Source organism: Netta rufina (assembly GCF_964035555.1).
Source record: "Netta rufina genome assembly, chromosome: 5".
NCBI classification, from domain to species: Eukaryota; Metazoa; Chordata; class Aves; order Anseriformes; family Anatidae; genus Netta; species Netta rufina.
Window position 1 is genome coordinate 30,326,228 of NC_140128.1, and position 17,643 is coordinate 30,343,870.

Genomic DNA, 17,643 nt, shown 5'->3' on the forward strand with positions numbered 1-17,643 from the left:
AAACTAAGGATGACAGATATTCAGCCTGAGTAGAAGCAGGTTGAACAGAGAAGGAACAAGAAGTTACAGAAAAGGGTCTATTAAATATGAACTCGCATGTCAGACACAGGTGAAAACCCTGTTGCCACTGGAAAGGAGTGTCTTGCATTGAAAAAGGGTTTATTAGGCAACCTATTAGATCAGCCACCTTTCACAGATATATAACAGATCAAGTTGCATACATCCAATTTATATAGGTAAGTATAAATTACATATAAATGTAACAGCCATTTGTCTTTCTTCGGAATTGTTTCTATCTTCAGAACAGCATCTTCTACTTAGTGCTGGCCACTGTTATTCAAAGAAGAATCTCTGAGGATTTTTCAGAGAAAAGAAACAAGCTTCTTAAAAAACTCTGAAGAAAACAGAGCTGAAAAAAGCCACGGTAACTGTTTTCAGACATAGAGAGAAGACATTGTTATCCACTAAGAACAGAGCAAGGACTTCTGTTCTTAGACTGAAGCAGAGGAAAATCACTATAAGTAACTGGAAAAACCTGAAAATAAAGTTTTTGACAAAAGAACCAGCTTCTACAAAAGACTGTAGGATCAGTGTCTCTGGGTACATTTAAGGTTGCATTAGTCACTGATCCAGCAGAGATCATAAGAAGGTTTCAGTCGATTCTCATTTTTGGACAAGGAATGGATCTAAATACATATCTCAGTCTCAGAGGGACCATGAATAAAGGATACAATGCAAACATAAGTTGTTATGCTAACATTGCAGTTTATACAGGAATAAAACTAAAAGGAGGTAAGGACATATTGGTTAAAGGAAAAGAGAGAGAGAAAGAAGCAACTCATTTAGAGATGGTCAAGGGAAATCTCCCATAGATGAAGGAACAGAAAACAAAGGTAGAAGTAGGTAAGTGTGTAGGGAACTATCAGTGGGAACATGAATAAAAGTAGATACATGTAAATAAGAATGCTCATGAGTGACGTTAATAACTCCTGGAGATTCAGGATGAACTAACAAGTCTGGCTGAAGGAAGTAGACATCCAGAGTCATGAACCTCTGCCGCTACAACTGATTGCAACTTTTAAAACAGAATATATTTCTAGATAAAACTTCACATAAGCTCCCCCTGCTTCCCCAGAATGAATAAATAATAATAACAATAATAATAAAGTAAATATAAAAATAGCAAAATGATTTTCTAAGACTGCAGACTAGCAGGATAGTTGTTCCTCAGCTGATCATTTGACAACCACATGACATCACCACACAACACCAATTCTTGTTACATACATAGGCATTCATACATTCATTCACTCTGTTCCTTCTTTACAAACCACATGCCAAGTTCATCTTGAACAGTATATTCAGCTTCTCTGGAGTAACATCAGAGGCCGTGCTAGCCAGGTACTCAGGCTACATTTGGGGTCTGCTCTGTTAGAGCAGCTGACCATCCCACTGTGATACCATTTCCTGTCTATACTCACCTTACACCAGGTTTCCCTGCCAGTTTTTATATCGAGGCTTTTTTCCCAATGGAGCTCAAGGCACAACACTGTCCAGAACAACTGGGTAAAAATCTGGCTAACCCATTTCCATTTGCCGATTTAATGAAATAAAGCATTTCATGATTTTATTAGCAATTTTATTAATGCTTTGAATGGCCAAATATTTCATTCTGAACTTCTGATACAGTATATACTCAAAAAAACAACTGAAGTATGTTAGAATATTTAATTCTACAAAACAGGCAAACAACCAAACAGAGGTTTCGTGCTTTCCTAACACCATATGACACAAAATTTGAAAGCTTTGAAAACATCCCTGAGTATAGAGGTTCCATATTTCCAGCCAGCTTTAATACTGGGATGAACTTTAATATTGGTGCATAGCTGAATGCTTCTTCCACCAAAGGCAAGCCTTTTCAGAAATAACGTTGCTATTTTACAACACAAGGGGCACTGTCAGCTGGATACAACTCTTGCATCATCTTACTGACACACAGGCTAGGTATTTCACATAACCTTCTTACTCCTGATGAAGTCTGGTGATATACTAATTTCCTACAAATATGAACGCACAACTGTGAAAAAAGGGCATTCTTCACCACAAGTCATTTTTGTGGTCATACACTTAAATACCAAAATTAGTTTTAGATATGCTTATGTATTCTGCTTTGTGGTCACATTCCAAATTCAAATATCAGAACACATGCAGAAAAAGCAACCTGGAAGTAAATTAAAGAATATACAGAAAAAGTAAAGTGTCCACCTACTAAAGTAATTATTCATACCAATAATGTAATTGTAGGAATCATGTTCTCCAAACCATGGAACAGATTCACTATTTTTGACCTGCACATGGCCATGTAAAACTAAACTATCTGCCCAAAACACCTCTACCTGGAGTACTGCAAACCAATATCTAACCTACCGTGATCAGATTGATATTTATTTATAAAATTATTTAGCAAATCATTTCAAATTAAAAAAAATCATTAAAGAAATCCTTTACTGGTGTACTGATCACCCAAGCAGGAAAAAGGTCTCAGAACGGACAAGCTAATTATTCACTATGAATTGTATGCAATATTTCTACAGAAAGTTAACATTGGCATAGTATTATTTCAGGAGGATGGCACTGCAACTGGGACAGTTCTTCTGCTCCACAGTCAGGTAAGACTTCTGCTATCACATAACCCTCTTCTCAGCTATCTACAATGGAAAAGGAGGAGTTACTGTGTAAAGTCTGGATTCCAAAACTCCTTATGACTCACCCTCTGACTATATGTTTCTTAAAAATGAAGGGTATCAGCCAAATGAAATAGGAAAGTTTATACTTCCAAAACCAAAGAGGAAATTTATGCTCCAAAATGTAAGCCAAGGCAAAATTCCATCAGTACAACAATGTACCAGAACATAGACTTCAGCTCAGATTTCTGCCGCCTTCTTTGGTATCTTAGATGTTTTATCTACTCTGTTCAAATCACTACTATGCATGTTGTGAGTTCTCTGTAAGATCCAAAAGCAGAGCAAGATCAGACGATAAAGAGTCATTATGTTCAAAATGCGTACATCATTGGCAAGTGTCCTTGGATTTAGAAAGATGTTCCAAAAAAGTGATTAAGATAATTATGCATATACTAGCAGAGAAAAACTGTGTCTTTCTACAAGATATACAGTGGCTCCTAGATAAGTCTTAGAAGACATATTTTAGTTCTTCCAGCATGAAACGACAGCTATATAACTATAGTAGAAGTCTCCCAACTCTTCAAATACTAAAGAGCTCTTCATCCTTGATTATATGTTCAGAGACTCCCATTCATCTGCAAGTCTCCCTATATCTACTCATTTCCAGCAGACCTTATAATATTCACATTGCTGAAGTAATATACCAAACATGTCATATTGTGCTATGCACAATCATCTGGTCTTGCTATAAAAGAATATGATTTAATCATATGAAATATAATTTTCATTTACCACACATGCACCGTATTTCTTCACATTTTTAAAAATTAGCAGAAAATACCCAGAGATTGACATAGTAATGGTTGGTCTTTTAAGGTCATAGAATCATTAAGGTTAAGGTTGGAAAAGACCTTCAAGATCATCTGGTCCAACCCTCCTCCCCCTACCACCAATACTACCCACTAAATACTTACTGTGTCAGTAACATGGTAAAATAGTTAAACAGTGGAGAAAGGGGAGTTCTAACTTTCTCAAAACCACCAAACATTTTTGGGTCACAGAACTGAAAACTTCCTGTTATTCTCCTATTTCTATTATTTTTTGTTAGGTTATTGTCTTGTACTATAGAAGGCACTCTAATAATACTCTTTGCTGCACAAACACACTGCAGTAGGCCTTAAGATAGGAAGTCTCAAAAGCATGTAGGTAAAGATGAGTGTCCCTCATGGAAATGACATAGCAAAGCAAAAAAATGAATATAAAAAGAAGAAATGCACCAAGTAGTAGACCTTAAAAAATACAGTGTGTAACAAATATTGTACTCCTTCTTCATACTAGGACTCTGATATCTTTTTTCAGTTTGGGCAATGCTTTACTTCACCTGCAGTCCCACTGAAAGATGTCAGACAGTATTGTCATACTCAAGGGAAATATGTATCAAAACAGAGCATTCCAGTTGTGTTTGTTTCTTAGGAGGGCTCATCTCCTGATGATGCCACAAGAGTCCTTTCTGAATAAGGGATGAGAATAAGACCTTCAAAATTTAGCCCAGTGAGATTTTAAAGGACTGAAGGAAAGAGAATCACCAAATATATGAAGAGATACAACAAGGGTGAAGTACCTTTGTCGGAGATTTTTGAGTTATGCTTTTGTTTGTAACTATCTGAAACAGAGAAAGAAATAGAGGGTGAATCTTACATGGGGGAAAGGATGACAAAAGGCCAAGAAGCCAGAAAAGGAGGAGAAGGAGAAAGAATGTAAGAGATGACTTGTTATAGCGCAAAGGGAGGTAGAGTCTTGCCGAGGACTTAATTATATTTCCTTCATGCAAAAACACCAAGAGCAGCAGCAGCAGCAGGTTGCAAACATGCAAGTCAGAGAGCAGCAGAATACTTTGCTGGAAAAGAAAAGATGAACCCTGAGTGCACCGAGCTGGTAGGACCAGGCTGGAAGCAAAGTCATTTGTCTGGGTGCTACTTACTGTCACAGACATAGGGTTTGTCATGATCATCCTGGGAGGCAGCATCATTCCGTCTCCTGCCACCTCCAGATCCCCGAGCCTGCAAGGACAAGAAGAATGTTAACATTATTCCATTGCCCCTCGGGTCTCCTTGTGCCCCTCACCCTCCTATGAAAAATGTGCAACATAAACTAAATAAATCCTCAGCTTCCACATAGGTTTATCAAGGGTAGGCTTGACCCTTCAACTCCTAAGATATGCACTATGCAAATGGACCTCGTAATGCAGCAGAGATCCCCTCCACAGATAACCCAAACTGTTCATCCATAGCAGTATGCTACTGCCAGCACATATTCAGTCAAGTATCATCAAACTTTCATTTCTGAAGATGTCCAAATACCTGTCATACTGAATATGAATGAAAAAAATAGATGAACAGGTGGTAAGGGATAAATATAACCTTTAAACCAGCCAGAAAGCAGTTAACAAACAAAGCAGAGGTAAAATGACTACCGTATTTTCAGAGGTGATGGTGGGCTGTTTTGTTTTGTTTTCTAGCTGGAAAGCAATGTTTCAAGGGCCTTCTGACTGGGACAAAGATACCATGGTTCACTACAACATGGAGCTTAGGTCAGTTAGTGGAAAAGATTAGGTAGAATGGCTACCTGCAATAGTGGAGAACTGGAATTACCCAGAAAGGTCTCTGCAGTTTTGTGTTCCTAAAACACAGCAGGTTGGCAGCCCTGGAAAACCTCTGTTCACAGCACACACTGCTCTGTCTGAGCTTGAGAGGTAAGAGTGGAGACTTGGTTCTGACCCTTCTCAGGCCAGACAACAACAAGGGGGCAGTTCATATCTATCCAACGGCAGCAGTTTTGATGTGGAACTGGAAACTGAGCCTAGGCCTTCAATTCTTTAATGATAGTTAATGTACAGTCTGCAGATGACAATAATTTTAGACTTGATCTTCATATGAGGAAAATGATCTGGAGGTGGATGGCTACATAGCCCTTTAGTAATTCTGCCAGCTAATCTATTTCCCACCTAAAAGCAACAAAATTGTTTCTGCTGCACCTCTTATTAAACTGTTGGCGTCTCTCCCCCTAGGCAAGGCCACCTGACTCAAATCTTTCAAACATTTGCATGTGAAAATAAGAAAGGAACAGAGCTTTATCAAGTAAAGCTGGAGAAGATGTAGAAATTCTGAGAATATCAGTGCCTCAGATACTAAGCAGTCATATAATCTCTGTCCCTCATCTGTGGATTTTGGACTGAACTAGAAATATTTGAGCTGCATTCCACTGGACATCTAAAGAGAAGGAATAAGGAACAGTTTTACACTCGCCTACCACAGTCTGTCAAAACAGGGATTTACAAAAACATCATGTATTATTTCCTCGGGATTGCTCAGGTCTAACTCTTAACACAGTCCTGAAGGAGAGACATGGATTTGCAGCTCTCTGGATGGTGTAAATACTATTAGGTATGACAAGTACAGCTTTGCCTTCTGCCAAGACCTCTGTGCAAATCAGTACACACGTGCAAAGTGAGATTTGTAAGGGTGAACTGAAAAGCAGTTTCACCCTGGAAAAGGACCCATCAACAATTGTTTGTTGGAAGCTACTTCACTGACCATATCACACAAAAATCAGCTTATTAGTCTACAATATTTTTATTTCTGACTGCCAGCTCTATAAACCCCCTCTGAGCTATGAAATCAATCCCAGGCTAGTTCCTTTCTTCCATCACCACTACAAAATGTGCTGCAAGCTGAATTTAGGTCTGTGGCAGCTCCTGTACAACCCTCAGCTCATCACAGTTTTCACAGAGACAAGTGATTGGCCCTTAATAAATATTTCTGCTGGTACCTGGATTAGAATCCCATTTCTTTGTCCTACCAGGCTGCATTGGCTTTTCAGGGCTGTGAAAAAGCTGTAAAGTTTGTGGGTTTTTTTGTCACTAGTCAGTAGGTTTGTCTGTTTATACACTGAAAACAGGTCTGTTGAGTAAGAAGGTACTATTTTTACATTGACACCTCTCAGAAGGGGATGGCAATTTAAAGTCTGCTGCTCCGAGTTTCACTAGTCTTGCAGCCAGCTGTTTCCCTTCAAACAGTTCTCTACAGAAAGGCAAGGGTACAGCATTCATGTCATGACCACATGTCAGATACATTTTTTCATGCACTGAACACACCGGGAAATTTTTCAAGTCAGTGACTTTCACTGGGAGCTGGGCTCCTAAACACCTCCAGTGCCTTTGAAAATGTCCTATGGGATATTCAGCTGAGGAACACACACTTGTACGGGTGCAGCTGCATTCCTCTCACACCACCTAACAAACTCTCTCTCCTAGCTCCTACCACATTTTCCCTGTCCAGCAAAGATACTAAAAACCTTCTGTAAATCCATCTCTTCATCTTTCAGTGTCCTTTCTAATGCTCCCATGGTTTCAGGTCTAGCTTTGAGAGGGTAGCTAACTTAGCAGCTGCACCAAAGGCTCTCAACTGAGTGCCACGTGCTTGCTGTCGGCTCTCCAGTCTGTTGCACTCAGTCATCCACGACTGTCTTCATTCTCCTGACAGGATGCAGCAAAGACTATGACACTTGACATGTGAGGCCTGGGAGCTATGGCACAGCAGCCTTGAAGCAGTCCTGAAGCAGCCAGAGAGAGTAGCCAGAGGGACAGATGGAGAAGTTGAGGATTAAAAATAAAATTATGCTGTAGAAAAAGGAAGAGGCATGTGCAATTTGGAATGTCCAGAGCAGTAGTTCTGTTGCATTCATTCTACATCAATGCCTCCAGCCCTTACTCCTTCTCTGAATCCCCAAAGGCCACACTCTGCAGGATCTAGTTTCCTATGGACATCCTTTCCCCACTTTTGTTCTCTAAAAACACCCTGACAACCTCCTTCCCAGAAACGGAGTGCTGCTTAGGTTTCATATCCCCTAATTTGAAATCCTCAGTCGCGATTCCCTACACTGAGTCAGGCTAACATTATAAAAGGGTTGCTTGAAAAGCTGCAAAACACTCATAACCAGATGCAATTCAGGCTTCAGCTCAGGCTTACCAGTTTTCAACAGCTAGGGTATCTGGCCCTAATTTTGAAATCCTAATTTATACCACATTTTACTTTGGTTATTGATGCCATTAAATAAAAATGAAAATTGCTCAAAGTATTTGGCACTCTTCAAACTTCTCTTTTTTTTTCTTTTTTCTTTTTTCTTTTTTTTTTTTTTTTTTTGTACTGAATGAAGCCAGGGCACTAGCAGAGTGGGAGTTAGTTAGCAACAAAAAAGGCTGTGCCTATTCTTAATAGGGGGCCAGTTCTAGGGCAGAAAATAAGTAGTAAATTTACACTTTAAAATGAATGGGACATCTACTACCCTCCAACTCCTCTCCCTACAGTAGCAGAGAAAAAAAATGAAACAGTTTCCTGAGCAGGGGAGAACAACATTGCACATAACAGTAACTTCAGAACTTTGTGTAGGCCTGGGATATCTGCATACTGCTAACTCCCTTCTCCCAGGTAGTATATTTCTTCTAGCTGTTCACTCTCCCTCACTTACCCTAACCAGCATGCGCAACTTAAGTGAGGGCAGCTTATAAGAAAAGAGTTGTTAGCCTGGAATATTAGTTGATAGCTACAGTCAAGCTTGTGTGCACATATCGACTCTAACTCCTGGTTTTGGTTACTGGTTCATACAAATTTTCTGAAACTTACATTTTTCTGGAAAATTTTTTTCCAGGTGGGGGTCTTTGGCTAAGAAAGAAAGAAAGAAAGAAACTGGTTCAGGTGATTTTGAGAATAAGGAAGGTGAAATATATACTTATCCAGTTATTAAAGTGCTTTGATCTTATATTAAAGGACTTAAGCTCCAAAATAAAGAGGAGCAGAAAACTGAAACAATACAACAACAGAAGAAACCAAAAGAGAGGGTTTGATGCATAAGTACATTGTAGGTATTCAATGTGGTTTCATGTCTCTCTCTTATTCAAAAGCTATTATATCCTGCTCATTTGGCCTAAAATGTGGCCCTTCTTGCTTGACTCCTATAAACACATCAAAAGGTACTTCTAGAGCTCCTGTGCCCCTGCAGCATCCACTGGAACCAAGGAGAGATGAAAATGCTTGAAACTTCTGAGAACTGTGTTCCCTTTTATTTAGATGCCTAGCTTAAGGGGCCACAATTGAAAATATGGATTCCAAGTATTAAAATGTTGATTTCATTACTTAACTGGCACCCTACTGAAATTGTGAAAAGACATCTTAGGTAAGAGAAGGGACACGGACTCCCCTAAAGATAAAATATTGCCCATTTTAAGCAAATGGATTATTTGCCATTGGGTTCAAGAAGGCCAAAATATCAGCCACAAAGTGCTACCTTAGAGAAAGCTGCAAGACATAATAACACAGTTCAAGTTACTCTTACTAACACTTTTTTTTTTTTTTTTGGATCTTGTGACTGAATATATTGCTTTTTTTTTTTTGTAATTAGTAAATGCTGTTTTATAGTAAGAGCATTGTAATAGCAGGATGTCACCATAATTGTTACAGTTCACATTAAAATTATAAATACAGCACTATAATAAATGCACCCCAACTTTTTACTCTCAAAGAAGTCTTTTTACTTGATAATTTGCAAAAATAAAGTAAAATATATTTAAAAATCTTTGATGGTATGACTAAAAATTATCTACATGGTTATCATTCTCATATATCCACGGATATACACTTTGCATATATAATACATGTGAAAAATACACACTAGAAAACAGAGGTTTGCTCCCTTCCTTTCTATTCCAGTACATTCTCAACATACCCGTCCTCTAGGCCTGTTCTTTCGTTTTGGAATATCTTCTTCCAAATCCTCTTCCTCATTTACTTCATCTGCATTTTCATCGTTTTCTAAAACCCTCTGTGGTTGAACAATAAACAGGAATGGTTAGAAGAAAAGAAGATGACACATACAAACAACTGCTGCTTTTTACCACAGAGACTGTACATTATTAAATTACAGTTGATTAATGATATAATGCCAAATCAGATCCCAGAACCCCTATTTCTTTCTGCTAAAGAAAAATTTGCTTTCCCTTCCACCCTCAGTTCTCCAAGGAGTTCTTATTAAAAAATACCACTGATATCAGTCAACCAAGGAAAAAAGGTTCCTAGGAAATAATAGTGGCATTGCTGAGCATTGATGCCCCAAGACAGCACAAGTAGTATCCTCATGCAGGCCCTTTCTGAGGAATGGTTTGCATGACTTTTTTTGATTTTTGTTTCTTGCAACTTAAATTGTTTTGTTTTCCTCTAATGTTGAGCATGCACTTTAAGAAGGTAGAAGTCAGTACTTGTTCTCTCCTTGGCAGCTTAGAATTTTATCTGTTTTGCAAAAAGAGAGAAAATTCCTCTATATATTCCATCATCTGTAGTGCAACTAGAAAGTCACATCTTTCAGGGATTACACCATAGGCACAACTCTGTAATCTGGAAGCAAGGGTCTTGCTGCATGAGAAGGCTGAGGAAGTATAGGTCTTGTTGAAGTTAATAGGAATAATAGCTTCTTCAGTTAATTATTTAATAGGAATAATAATGAAAACAATAACAATAATTCATCATCTCACATAACTGTCAGGGAATTTCAACCCTTTTCCTTTAATCTTCTGAAATGTAACCTCTAGAGAACAAACCCAGGCCAGACACCCTGAAAACATGCACAAATCGGACATAGCACAGACAAAGGCAAGACAGACCATCACAACACTAATGTGGAAAGATGTCTTGCTGAAATTCTCTCAACCTTTGGCATCCCTGTGGCAAACAAAGAAAAGGGCCCCAGCCACTCCTGCCATTTGTGATATGGATGCCATTTCATAAGGGGCTACTCTGGAACCACTGACTTATCTTTGCCACGACACCATCCAGTTAAACCACAACAACATTTAGCCAGGATGCAGATTCAAAAGTGTGACTTTAAACTGATGGGGAGGTGTTGTTTGTTTGTTTGTTTGTTTTTTAATCTTTCACTGTGTTTGTCACTTCCCAATAATTTCTAGTTAACAGATATTGGAGAGCCAGCAGAAGGAGAACAGGAGCAAATCACAGAGGCTTTGTCTCCTTTCTACATACCTCAAGTACTGAACTCTGCATTTGTGGAAACAAGAGAGACTTGACTTAAAGAAAAAGCCTGCACTTGGAAGAACAGCCATAAAAGTTTATTCTTATTTTATCAGCCATGTTTTTAAGACTAATATTGGACAGTGTCCTTTTTAAAAAGAATAAGTAGTTCTTTGAACCTGGTAGAAAATCTTCAATTGATAAAAAACAAAAGGAGCAAAAGCCAGATGAAGAACTCTTCATTTGAAGAATGAAGAATTCTTCATCTGGCTTTTGCTCCTTTTATTTTTAAATCTCAGGAGGCTATTAATGAGATTAGACCATCATGAAATCTAATCTCACATAATACTGGACTTCTAAATACTAGAGTGTGGAAGAGTTAAGCAAGTTCCAGTTCTACATACAAAAAATGTTTTTTCAAAATTAAGGTATTTACATACATCGATCAACTAGGTCTTAGAAAACTGGAGCACTCTGGAAATGTTGTACATGAGGAGACAAGTGCTATGTAAGAGAATCTGCAAGCTTACTGATATGAATTTAAATTTTCATGGTGCTTGATGTCCTAAATCATCTCAAAAAAAAAAAAAAAAAAAAAAAAAAAAAAGGGAAAAAAAGGCCACCACCATATTGCATGTGGAATAGGAAGGAACTAGTTTATACTAATAATGCTACACAAGAGCAGTTAAGAAAAATATCACAAACCACTTTCTTCATTTTAAATTCCAGCATTAATTTGAGACATGGAGAATAAGTAACCATGTGTGAATTTGATGACACTGCCAGTATAATGGCTTTAATTCTCAGTAGAAAGGGCATAGCCTTTCTGATGCATGGTCAAAAGGCTATTCTGTCTTCTCCAGCAAATGATGGAGACACACATTCAATACTAATTTATAGCAGGGCAAAATCCTCAACTCTGTTAAATACCAGCTGTACAGCAGACCCCAGTGACTGCATCTATTTAGCAGGGGCAACCCTTACCGTTTTAGCAAAGTAACTGTTATTTTCCTATTCTATCTTTCTAAAAGAGTTTCCCAGCCCAATGTACTTCAGCACAGCTAAGCACCAAGTCTTCTACTAACAGATACTGTGAGTTTGAGGGTGGTATGTGACTGGGACTGAAGTGGGAATTACAACTGTGTCTATCCCACCTGCTCATGTTACCACCACTGAACCTGGGTCCTTTCAAGTTATGGCATAGAAGAGCATGCAAAGTAACAAAAGAGATATCTGTATTCTCTGTTTGTGATATGGATGAAGGACCCTGATCATTATTTTGATCTGTTACAGTCTAGCTGTCAAGTGATGAAATACACACCGAAAGCTGGCCACTAGTAAAGGCTCCAGTAATCATTGTACAGACTGAATCCAGCTAAGCTGTGCTTGCATAAGAAACAACAGCAAGACATGCCTTTTGTGTCTGTTCTGATGAAACTAGTATATGGGTGACAGGTCTCAGCTTGGGCAGTTTAGCGAAAAACTCATGGTATGTTGTGGTATCCCCTCTCTGCTCTTTAATGCCCAGACTTGTGCTAGTTCTACCATCTCTGAAGTCTCTTTCCTCGGACTGATGTTGGGGATAATTTGGGAGCTCATTTCGCAAAATAACATCCAAAGGCACCTGTTGATCACATAATGGTGCTGCACTGCGACTTCTTGTGACTTTGAAAGTAGATATGAACAGGGCTTTAGGGCTCTCACCTTATTAGAGCCAGATACACCACTGAGAAAGGAAACACATATGGCACCTTGTGCAGAACTCTTCCCCACTCAGTGAACATGGGACACTTCTCTGATGATGCTCTTTTACCTGTGTTACTGGGAACAGGAGACCTAATTTGCTGCCCTTACATATGTGAAATTTCACTGGAGCAGGACTGATCTCCAGGTAATATAGATTTGAAGCCCCATGCTCTTCTGTTTCATTTGGCATGGGGTTGGCCACTCAAAATTTTACTAATTTCATGTATAGATGCCACATCTTAAACTAAATGGTCCTAAACTAAAGATGGTCTTAAACTACAAGAGGATAGATTTAGACTAGACATTAGAAGAAAATTCTTCACTGTAAGGGTAGTGAAGCACTGGAACAGATTGCCAGGAGAAGGTGTGAATGCTCCATCCCTGGAGGTGTTCAAGGCCAGGCTCGATGGGGCCTTGGCCAACCAGATTTAGTCAGTGGCATCCCTATCTATGGCAGGGGGAGTGGAGTTAAATGATCTTTAAGATCCCTTCCAACCCAAGCCATTCTATGATTCTATGATTCTATGATCTTGTATTTCAGCCAAAATAACCAAGTTTGATGCATTGCCAATGGTTCTTCCTAAAAATCACTAACAGAGAATCAAATAACACAATGGTGTTTTACCATCACCAAAGATTTGCTGCTGTTCCCAAGGGAGAGGCCTGTTTTCCCATCAATTTAAGATGTCTTTATAAAGTGAGATGCCCTTATATAAGAAACATTTATATTAGCTGACTTCATTCTGTGACAGACCCACAAATGTGTTTCTACTTTTAACAGTTTTAAAGGATGAAGTGGAATTTTGGCAAAAGTAACTTTCAAACCATAATGCTTGCAAAGAGGCAATAGTTTTCGTACCTGCATCACTAATGATAACTGAGATAATTAACATTAGCATATTTTAAATTATTTATTTTGTTTGCATACTTCCTGAAGACTTGTCAGTATAAGCAAAAACAGACACAGCAACAACATATTTTTCTTTATAGTCAGCAGCTGTGAATACAACTTCAAACCCATGTCCAAACTCATTCTAAATCTGAGGCAATAAAACTTGGTTTATGGTTGTGACCCATCTCTGCTTGGCTGTTCCATGTGTTACTGTCTCATACTGCTGAAAATCCCAACACACGAGCCACGCAGAACACAGCCCAGTGACCGAGATTCTTATGACAGGAGAAGTGTGTGAGATCCCAAGTTCATTTTGAGCATCACAGTATAGCACAATGGTTTGATAACATTTTGACAGTAGAATGACACAACTATCAAGAGATGAACTATTCTGTCACAGGACAAAAATTGCTAGGCTTAGAGACAAATTGTAAAATTCAGCACTGCTGTCAGGGCACAGGGATCTCCTTTACCTGGATTTCTTGTATAGTGTCTTCCTCTTTAGTGTCCGTTTTTTTCTCTATTCCCTCTCCACGTAGCAAGGCTTCCAGAGTTGTACTTTCTGATGTGAACCCATCTTTTTTCAGAGGCAGATCAACTTCTGAAAAACAAAACACACTGACTGCATGTATCTCCCCGCGGGCAGCTAACAGGCAGAAGGACAGAGCTGGCAAGCAGAAGACTGACAGTCCTTCAAGCTTGTTTCTATCTTGAAGGAGAATTCTTCAAGTTCTTTTTTTAATCTCTATGAATCCCCTTATAGGATTCAATTCTATTTTGCTGAAAATTTGCTATCTTTTCAATTACTGCTTGCTTACAGGAAAATAAGGCTGTGAACATTGTATCAAGAGGAAATAAAAGGGGGAAAAATATTTTTCCTTTATGTAAACTCCTTATGCTTCAAATAAAAAACAAAACCAAGGCTTTCGTAGACACTGAAATAACAAATATGAAGATCTGATCTTTTGAAGTTGCGAAGTAGTTTAGTGCAATTTAGCATCTGGCACAGTTTATATAGAACAGCTACAAGCAGCACTTCCCTACAGCAGGGCATGTTCTGCATGTGGTGAAGTGGAAACCTAGTATGTGGGGCCAATGCTGAGAATTAAAATTCGGAAAAAAAAAAAAAAAAAAAAAAACAAAGAACTGACAAACAAACAAACAAAAAAGGATTTGCCTTGAATTTACATTGAATATTGACTCCCATTTTTGACTAGATATGATACCCGGGTTGATTTAAATGGGACAACGCAAATGAAGAACCATCAGCCAACACAGTTACAAGTGCAGAATGTAGCCCATAGAACAGGATGAGCCTCAGCCACTGCAGTAAGAACCCAAGCGTGGCTTGGGGGGAGGCTTGGGGCATGGGACTTTAACTGGTAAAGAGGGTTTATGAGGAAGCCTGATGCAACTTGCCATGCAAGTGAAGGAACAGAGCATACTTCCCCTTTGGAATTCTGTCACTGGATTATGAGACGGTGCAGTAGGCATGCAAATACAACATGTTAATTTTAGCAAGATGTTAAAATACACCCAGGAAAGAATTACATTTTCCTTGTAGATCTTGGCTTCTATCCTACTTGTGTAGGTGTTCATTCAGAGCAATTCTATGGTAGGGAGACATCCTGAATGTCTCTGCTGACAAGGCCAAGGTGTGGATTTCTCAAGTACTCCCTCCCTTCTAAAATGAATTCCTTCCTCTTGGCCAATAGATTTATAAAGTAATAATGCAAAGGATCAATGCTTACAAATCAGCATCTGGTGTGCTGATTTCACAGCTCTGTCCACTTTTCATCTTTTAGAACTGTCTTGTGTTCCCCAGTCTGCTTGAAGCTCCCTGCTTTTCTATCACCTTGAGTTGTAAACTCTGCAGGGCAGAAATTCTTGTGTTTATAAAGCCTCAAATCACTCCTGCAATCCAAATAATGAATGAACACTTCCACCTGGGACAGTAAAGTGTAATCTGTTTCCTGGGGGCAATTGTGTCCCAGGAATATGTTTGCTCTATATGTGAAAACCTCTAAGCCAGCAAATGATTCAGGGTCCCTGATCAGTGCTTCCACAACATGCTTGCTCAAGTCTTCTAAGTGAGAGAACACTGCTCAGCCAATAACCACATAAAATCCAGCAAAATTCCAGCAAAAGCTATTCTATTCATGGAGGGAGAGGCCGAGTAAACCCAAACCACTGGGATTTTCAAAGGAAACTCCCAGGACAGCCAACACAATGGGAAGGGGTCAACAGTGAATTGACCCCTTCTCATTGCAAGGAGGTCTGTGCAATCAGGCCTGCATTTTTAGCATCAAGCTCTGCACACCTTCCCCCATTATGCCACTTTCTCCACTTTTTCCCCTTTCTGAGCTATAAAAAAACTGACAGAGAAGTCAACAGAGAATTCCCTGTATGAACACCTAGTACCTCCCTCCGGATGCTAAATCCAGACATTTCAATAGAAAGAAAGGGTTTTAGACTCGATTTATGTGCAAGTCACAACATTTGAATCTAAAGTCACTAAGGGACCTCTAAAATCATCTCTAGCTGCGTGTTCGCCCTTGTTTCAAAGTCCTGTGCTTAGGTGCAAAAGGGCATTTGTTTTGCATTGTGAACCTTGCAGGACTGTAAAATCCAACAGATCATCATACATTCAGCAAGAGAAGAAGCTTCAAGCAAGCTGAAGGGCATCAGTAACAAACATTGCTTCACTGTGACAAGCTATGCCTGCCTCTGATATACTCAGCAAACAAATGCATTTGTAAAGGGAATGAGCAAGGAAGGGAGGGGATAAGTAAAACATATATGAAAGGAAAACTAGTTCCTGTTTCTTCCAGAGATACTGAAAATTAAGTCAGGGGAAAAGGTAGGCTTAAAGATAGCTGCCCTTTTTTGACCTTAAAAAAGCACAGTTGTTCTGTGTGGTGCTGCCACCACCCACCAGCAACACTCCAGGAGGCTTTTCATGCGAAACTCTCAGAGCATTTTTTAATTATTAAATTTAACATCCCACTGACAAGGCAGTATAAGGTAATACTTTTATTCCCAGTTTACTGTTGAGGAGATTGAATAACCAAGAATTAAATTAGAAGGGAGGAAAACTGGGGAAAAGAAACTCAGGGCAGTTGCCTCCCATCTGCCCACTAAGCTAACAACTATTCAACCGCTTTATTTCCTTCTCTGCTGGTAGATTCTTGAGGCCATTTTCATTCTTAAGCAGCTCTACAAAGTGGGAAATGGCACTCTCTCCTCCCTATCTTATCTGAAATGTAAACTTTACAGCATATAAACCTACAAAGGTCCATAGACAACACCTTTGTAATGAATTCAGTCCCTGTAATGAATTCAATCTTTCTTGGAAGATGGCTGGTCTATAAAAGGATACAGTAAGGAAGTGTGGAAATTTTATTTCCAAAACACTTTTTGAATCCTCAGAGATAAAAACCTCCAAAAATCTAAAGGATGGTTCAGTTTGCCTAGAGAAATGGTTAAACGCTATCTAATAGGTCAGTCCTGAGGGATAAACACAGTATCACTTCCAGTTATCCTAAATCTGGGTCCTTTGGAAATACACAGAATAGCCCATCCCTTTCTGAATTTTGATACACTTTCATTCTCAATGTCCTCCTACCAGAGTGAGTTCAACAGTTGAACTATGGCTTGAAATAAGGAGTGTTTCGCTTTATTTATTGCTTGCTTAGCAGATTTATTTATCTTCTTGCTGTTAGATAGGGAAAATAGAAGTTCCTGACCGAACTTCTTTTCACATTTCTTTTTATTCCTCTCCTTTTGAAGATAAACAGTCACAATCTTTTCCATCTCTCTGCTGTGAGAGCTTTTCCATATGGTTTTGTCATGTTAGACCTCTCTGAACTTCCTCTCATTCTTCAATAATCTCCCCAGGACGGACCAATACTGCACCTGATATGTTCAGATGAAGCCACAGCCCCCATTTAAACAAATGTATTACAATATTCTTTATATTACCCACAGTATTATCCCTCGGGCAGCATCCAGGGTCTTAACAGTCTCCACAGCTGCATGCTAGGCAGGATTACGAACCTTGTAACAAGGACAAAAACTTCCAGCAGGCAATACTTTCAACACACAGGTAACAAATTAAACTGTCTCTCCCACTGCCCATTCCCAAAGGACATTGAGACGCCCCCCAAAGAGGCCAGCACAGACCTCTCTGGCCACGACTGCTCAAGATAACTTTGGACTATGTGCAGACCTTTGTACTTTACAACGT

General features: G+C 39.1%; 1 protein-coding gene across 5 annotated transcripts in view; it reads right to left on the reverse strand.

The window, feature by feature from the left end:
• Nucleotides 1–17,643, reverse strand: part of DPF3 (double PHD fingers 3) — a gene marked incomplete at its 5' end in the record, with an annotated part of 159,263 nt that overhangs the window by 48,391 nt on the left and 93,229 nt on the right. For 3 of the 5 annotated variants that reach the window (XR_014618526.1, XM_084288330.1, XM_084288329.1), the window contains 4 exons: nt 4,666–4,744; nt 8,366–8,404; nt 9,465–9,560; nt 13,871–13,998. Coding sequence is in view for 3 of the 5 variants with exons in the window: in XM_084288330.1 (XP_084144456.1) it covers nt 4,666–4,744; nt 8,366–8,404; nt 9,465–9,560; nt 13,871–13,998 (342 nt within the window). The remainder of the gene's footprint in view (nt 1–4,665; nt 4,745–8,365; nt 8,405–9,464; nt 9,561–13,870; nt 13,999–17,643) is intronic. The other 2 variants (XR_014618527.1, XM_084288328.1) reach the window with 1 other exon arrangement.